Raw genomic sequence first — 7,132 nt, 5'->3', positions numbered from 1 at the left:
TGTTCACTGTGTGCCTGTCAAACACTACTACAGCTGGTTAGCACAGACCTTAGGGCAGGTGAGGCCTCTCATCAGCCAATTTCCCTCCTTGTGTACTGGAATCAGTGGACTAAGAATTCAACCTACTGTTTTTAGAGTATGTAACTCAATACAGACCAAGGGCTTAATACTGTTTCTTCAATAAAAACCAACAAGTGAAACATTCCATTGATTTTCAAGGGACCAGAACCAAATCTATTTCAGTTCCTCTGCTCCACACACATTATACATACAGGCACTCAAACTGCTGAATAAATCAAACACATGAAAAAGAACACAAGTGGGCCCAGACAATTAAAGAAAACAAAATTAATTAATTAAAAAACCCCAGCAATCTGATAGATGCCAAGGGTAATGTTGAGCCTGACCACTCCCACACACAAGCAGAAGCTGCTAAGCTTTGGGATAACCAGGCATGGTACCATCTACTGCCCCACTCCTTCCTTCCTACTTCTCCTTCCTCCCTCCAACAACACCATCTCACAGGTGGTTTTTTCTGGATCTACCCTGTGGGGCATTATCCAGCCTAACTCATCACCTCCCCTGGCAACTCTCTGAAACTTCTCTGCTGGCATTGCTCCTCTCCACTGGACAGCTCTGGAGACCTCAGCAGAGCACAAGTTAGCAGCTCACTGCATACTGGCAATTTCTACTACAGCAGGGTCTTATGTGAAATGTTCCTCTAGAATAAATAAAAGACAACACACATCGGCCCTACTATTAGGACTCAAGAAAAACAAAGAGAAAATCACACATATTCATCTTAAGTTATATGGGCTTTTTCAAGTAAAGAACCTAAATCGTGTATGAAAGATAAAGCAGCTGTTGACATCTCAACCAGCATATCTTTCCCAGTTATCTTTTAACTCCAAAAGATCAATTTTTACAAAAATATGCTGGGATGTTTTGTAATCTAATGTCCAAATAATTATATGAATAGTTTGGGTGTTACATTACTGGTGAAACTATCTCCATATCGAAACATATTCTGTAGCAAAATGCTGACGAGGAGAAAAAAGAAAAAGCAAGTAAACATATGCACAACACAAGGACAACAAAGAAACTCTTCTGTGCAAGCAACCTTCTGAAATGCTCAACATATCCACATGTGCACCAGAGAGAACTGCACAGTCATACTACTGGTATTAAGCTTTCCTCCGTCACACTCCAGGCAGACACTGGCTTCCTGCTCTTAGCCGGAGCGAGTAGCAAGGTGGGTGACAAAAGACATGATTCTGTCCAATTTTTCCTTTCTCTTTCAACTCATTTGTTCTCCGGCCAGCCATGATGTTGTTTCTTCCAATGAATTTAGAGGAATTTTCCCTGATGAAATTTCTTCTTGTAATGACTTGCTACACTTCTGTCTCCTTCCTAATTCAAGCACTGTTGTAGGACTTGATTGATACTGATTGCTAAGAGGACTGAATAGATTGGGTCTTCTCATCTGCTGGAAAAGCTTTGTTTACACGGTGTAAACACACTGAAATGAGGAGCAAGCACAGGCACGGCCTCAGAGGTACATCTGATCACACTGTACCTCTCCCAGCTACCGGCCAAATTATAGAATACTGCTGAACAATGTGAACAGAAAAGCAACGCTCGTGACTATTTCCTCTCCAGTTTTTTTTCACCTACAGAAAGATGTTTATGCCAGTAACAAAAGAAGCAGTGCTTGTAACTGCTCCTCTGTCTTCTGTCACCTACTGCAAGATGTTTATCCCCCTCAACAGCATACAAAACAAGCAGACATCAACTTCTTTGATATGGTGGGTTCTCAAAACTTGGCTCTAGACAGGACAGAGTTAATTTTTGCAGTAGCCAGGAGAAGGAATGGCTACAACCCAAAGGTTATTCTATACCACCCCCCATCATTTTCTGGGGCCATGGGAAGGGGTCCCATAGTGTGGCAGCACAGTCAGGTATTGGCAGAGGCTCCCCTGTGGTGAGCACACGTGTGAATCCTTCACCTCTCATGCACTCTGTTATTAACACTCTGTATTAACTCTGTTATTAACTCTGTTACTAACTCTTTGTTAGTAACTCTGCTGTTACTGTTTGGTTTCTTATTTCACTGCTGTTTGCAGTAAATCGTTCTTCTTTCCACCTGTGATCTTTACCTTTTGTGCCTCCAATTCTCCTCTCCATCCAACTCAGGGAAGGGAAAAGGGGAGGGGGCAGTGAGTGCGGAGTGCATGGCTTGGAGTGTTTTGGTGGAAATACTAAACTGGGGAAAACCATTCCTAAACCATGAGAAACACCCACCGGAAACAATTTTTTCTCTTCTGAGTAATACATCACTGTTTATAAATTAAATGTTTACCTACATAAGCCTCCTTGGAACCTGTGGCACTCAGTTAATAGCAGGTATCAGAGAAGAAACATGTCTTCAAGTATTATAGCTTCTTTTCTTTTTTTACTGCTATCACTGATTTTTTAGCAGTAGAAGTACAAACTGGACCAGAAAAAAGTCATGTTCCCTGTTTTAAAAAGAATAGCATGAGATAAGGCAGTCTATCAAAAAGAGCAGTCTGTTTTAATCCCCCCATGAGCTTACATCAGCTACTGTAGCACACACAGCAGAACCACCACAACAAGCCAAAAGTCACACTTCTCCACGTAACACTGAACGGTTCTCAACCCTTTGTTCTTTCTGAGACCCAGCACAACGCTTGAAAAGAAAAAGAAACCAAAAAACAAGCTAACAAACAAACAAACAAACAAACAGAAAACAGCCCCCCACCCTCCACCCCGTGACTGATTAGAGTTAATGCCCTTCTGGTGGGCACCAAGAGACTTTTCCAGTTTTACTGCCTTCTTAACTCCCAGGCATCTCTGCACACCTAAAGCAGGCTGCCCTGACATTTTCCATTTGGACTTTATGAGAAGGTTAACATTTTCTTCTCTCCAGTCTCTGCTTTTTCATTTGAGGCGTTGAGTCACATTAGCCAGAGCAACAGCAAAGGCTTGCACTGCAGAAAATGGATACTGAAAGTCCAAAATGTAAGCATTGCCATCAATTCTTCCAAACTGCATCACCTGGGAAGCAGGGGAAAAGGAAAAGGAAGGGAAAAGAGAACAAGGTCAAAAAAAAATGAACCACAGAAAAGGAAACAGAGAAGAGAATAAGAGCAAAATGTTTCTGCTTTGTAGAAACACCCCCCCTTCTCAGGTAATATGACTGGAGCTACAGACAGAAGGGAGTATGATGCCAAAGAACAGCACTGTACTTTTCATCTGCATAGAGTATTTGACTGCAATATTTCACTCCACTCCAGAGTAAACTGATAAAATATGCCAGACTGCATACAGCATTGGTTTAAGTAGCTTGTCACCAATTACTTCAGCAGATATGGGTGCACCAGCATCATGCTTCCTGCAGGAAAGCATCAGTCACTCCCTTGGAAATATCCTATCATCAACGCATCAGGAAAACAGATTTTGTTTTCAAAGAAAGGAGCTTTCAGGGAAGGGGAATAGCCAATTTCCCTACTCTAGCACTTCACAGCTGATAAGGTGTTCATTCTTTGCAGTTCTGTTTCCCTCTGCATAAATATCTTCACTAGCACATAATTACAGCAAGAATTAATTAGCAAAGGGGCAGTGAGAGCTGTTTGAAATGCAAAAAAAGCAAAACTAGTCAGGTTGTTCATTGCTCTTCTACAGGGAATATCTGAAGTTTGGCCTATTATTACTATTTTTTCATTCACTTCATCAGAAATCCAGATTTTATTTGCTCTACAGCAAAGATCCTTGAGCTAGACTGGGAACTGACTGTGCAAGTCAAGGCAGGCTTTGTTACCCCCAGCAAGAAAAAAACCATTGGTTGGGCGGTTTTGCACAGATGCCCATGGGGACATATCCACAGCCATTTAACTGAAGGAGAAAGGGGTACAAATGGCTGTGATCACTGCCTTTGAGCTGTTGTTTCATACAAGTAAAACCAAAGACTTCCACTGGTCATGCATGTTGGATACTTGGGACATCTAACTCCCAACTTAAATCAGAGGAAGTTGAGAGTCTTGATATCTTTAGTAAACCAGAAGTGACTTACAGCTGGACAAGGAAATAAAAATGAGTCTTCTGAATCTCAGTCCAGCATCCTGCTAATTAGCACCACTTACAAGCCTGGGTTTGGTGTAGTAGCAGTAACATTCCACTCTGGCCAAAATGAAATATTTTGATTTTTTGAAGTAGCCATTGATCCTTCTGTCCACAGGTGGTTCAAAAGTGGCCCAGAAGCACTTTACTTTGGGGTGGGTCAGTGTCTCCCTCCTCTAGCATTAAGAGCCAACCCCAGAGGCCTGGTAGCTGCTCACAAGTGGAAATTTTGGCATGAAGGGAAGCTTACTGCCTTAGCTACGTGCTGCCTAGCTATGTGGGCAGGGCAAGACCTTTGTGAGCAGGGCAAGAAGGGAGCAGTGTTCGCTCAATTAGCTGCCATCCACAACCATCAGTGAAGGCAAGTGCAGCTACTGCTGCAGAGAGCTATTGTGTTTATTACAAAACCTTCAGCAGTGAGAGCCAGCCAGACTAAAGGAGGCCCTTGTTCCCATGTCTGACTGCAGTAAGACCAAACATATTTTGTGTATTTACTTTACAGCTGAACTTCACCCTACGTCCTGAACTTCGACCTTCAACAGCTGTTTTTTACCAACCATATGGCAAAGTTTTTTTCTCATGGAACAGCTGACACAAGCAAGAGGCACTCTGCAGCATGAGTGACAACTTGTTCCTGGCATAGCTTTCCCACATCCTGGCCCCCATTCCAGCAAATGTGTGCCAACCCTTCCTACCTGTCGTCCTTCCAGCTCAATCTGGAAGTTTTTTGCCGACTCCTGGGTCACCCGCCCTCCGAAGTCCAGCTGGTAGACTTGTGTTGCCTCATTCCACAGTGGCTGCTTGTTGGCCATCACATACACAAAGCCTTGGCTTCCCAGTCGCCCATCCTCCTTCTCACTGGCCTTCCGGCACTTGAATTCATCCAGCTCACTGGCTGTCCTCAAACTCCTTTTAGTTTTCCAACCCTTTTTACTGCCCTGGCTCTGGTTCATCAGTTCATCTCCGCTGATAAAAAGCTCCGGCTCACTCTCTGAACTGTCCTGAAACTCATTTGTCTTGTTTAGTTTCTTGGACTTCAGCTGATCTTTCTGGCTCTTGACCTTCTTCTTCTCCCTCCCCAGCCGAGGGCTGGCTATCAGTGAATTGAAGTCAGTCAGTGTCCTTGCCTCCTTTTTGACCTTGCCCTCAGTGATAGCCTGCACATTTCCTTCCTCGGCTCGACTGTCCAGGCGTTTCCTGCTCTTCTTGCCAAATTTGTCTGTCCTTTGAGGAACAGGGCTTTCTGTCAAGGAGAGCACCTCCTGGAAAGTGTCTGCCGTCTCCACCATTACCTCTGTGCCCACGTGGCCCTGCAGCTCTGCTGGCGGGGGAGACATCACCGGCTTCTCCACCACGAGGAGCGGCTTGGGGGGCAAGGTGCCCTGGGGGTTCTGTACGGGTGGGCAGGCGCTGTAGGAGCTCCACGGGTGCAAGGCGATCGGTGGCAGCTGTAAACTAGAGCAGGTGCTGCTTCCCGGGTACATGGGCGGCAAAGGGCAGTAGGGGAGGTTGGATGAATAACCTGGCTGAAGCACAACTGTGGGCTCCTGCTGTGCAAACTGTGTCGGGGCCAGAGCTTCTTTGGGGGAGCAGGGGGCCTGCATTCCCTGAAGGGGTGGGGCACTGTAGCTTCCTGGGTAAGGTACTCCGACCCCATAACTCGTCTGAAAAGTGGCAGTGGGACTGGTTGGAGACTTGGGGGAAACAAATGGCACTCGAGACATATCCAGATGTTGAGCTTGACCAATGATGAGTGGAGGAGGTTTTAGAGGGTTGGGCACTGAGCTCTGAGATGTCCTTTCCTGAGGAACCCATATCTCTTCGCTCACCATAGGATCCCACTGGTACGGCGGCGGCCGTTTTACACTTAGGGTAGCCTCTGTCAAGGACACGGGTACGTGCCGTACTGATTTCTCCACTGGGCAGTGCTGAGAAAGGGCCTCATCCTCCGTGAAAGCGGAGTTGATATAATCCGCTCGGTCACGGGAATTGTCGGGCGGGCTCAGCAAGCTGTAGGAGGACTGGGAGGCCAGAGGTGAAGTACTGACAGAGTGAGCAATGACAGAGCTGTGCTGGGAGCCACTCCCTGTGCTCAGGTCTGGTCTCATGCCACCAATGCTGGAAGTGCTGCTACCAGCATTGCCACTAGCGATGTTGCCCGCGCCGCCAGCGCTCGCAGTGCTGCTGCTGCCAGCGCCGCCACTGCTGCACTGGCTGCAGGTGTACAAGGCTGCGGGCACTCTCTGCTGGTACTGTGCTGACACAATGTTGCTCTTGGCCTTAGGGGGAAGTTGCAAGGTGGCTCTCTGACCATCCATCAGCTGAGCCATTTTCAGGGCTGCCTCTCTGCTGTTCCTCCGCAGAGTAGCATGAATGATACTGCTGTCCAGCCTCTGTGCCATGCTTCTGCCCTGGGACAGCTGGCTGGCAATGTCAGGGTAGGGCGGCGGGTCCCCAGCTGGGATGGAGTAACGGGGGACCGTGAGCCGGTTCAAGGTGGCGCTGGCGCAGGGCTGCTGCATCTTCTTCTCGGCAGCCGTGATGCGCAAGGTGGCGGAGCTGCCGGGGCCCGGCAGGGTGTAGGTGCTCTGGGCACAGAGCATCCTGGTGCGAGGCCGGCACACCTCCTCCACATTCCCGCTGCTGTCGAACGTCGTTATCCGCTCGTACCCCAGGGGCGTCTGGTAGTGCCCGGCCGGGTAGAGGGAGAACTCTCCCTTCTTGAGGCAGAGATCGAGGGGCGGCTGCGGGGGCCCGGGGGGGGGGGGGGGGGGGGGCGGCGGGCACGGCGGGGATGCTGCCGGGGTAGGGAGGCGGCGGGTTCATCTTGTTCAGCTGCAGCTCCTGAGCGGCCCCGAAGATGACGGCGTCCCCCTCCACCAGCGGCGGCCCCGGCCGCGGGGCCTTGGCCTTGGGCGGGGGCTCATGCTCGCGTTCGCCGTGGTCCCGCAGGTCGGCCAGGGCGATGGCGGGGGGCGCGGGGGGCGGCGGGGCG

The 7,132-nt window shown here is 48.4% G+C and overlaps 1 protein-coding gene across 1 annotated transcript in view; it reads right to left on the bottom strand.

Moving 5' to 3' along the window:
• Positions 1-2,455: 2,455 nt before the first annotated feature.
• The window catches only part of TULP4 (TUB like protein 4), a 143,616-nt gene continuing 138,939 nt past the window's right edge, over positions 2,456-7,132 (bottom strand). The window contains 3 exon segments of the mRNA XM_041423641.1: positions 2,456-3,075; positions 4,833-6,893; positions 6,895-7,132. The exon segment at positions 6,895-7,132 is cut by the window's right edge and continues 26 nt beyond it. Of these exon segments, the coding sequence (XP_041279575.1) occupies positions 2,959-3,075; positions 4,833-6,893; positions 6,895-7,132 (2,416 nt within the window). The 3' untranslated portion in view covers positions 2,456-2,958.

Source organism: Onychostruthus taczanowskii, unplaced genomic scaffold (genome assembly GCF_017590055.1).
Source record: "Onychostruthus taczanowskii isolate IOZ18803 unplaced genomic scaffold, ASM1759005v1 scaffold8, whole genome shotgun sequence".
Lineage (NCBI taxonomy): Eukaryota > Metazoa > Chordata > Aves > Passeriformes > Passeridae > Onychostruthus > Onychostruthus taczanowskii.
This window is presented reverse-complemented; position numbering and strand designations above follow the sequence as displayed.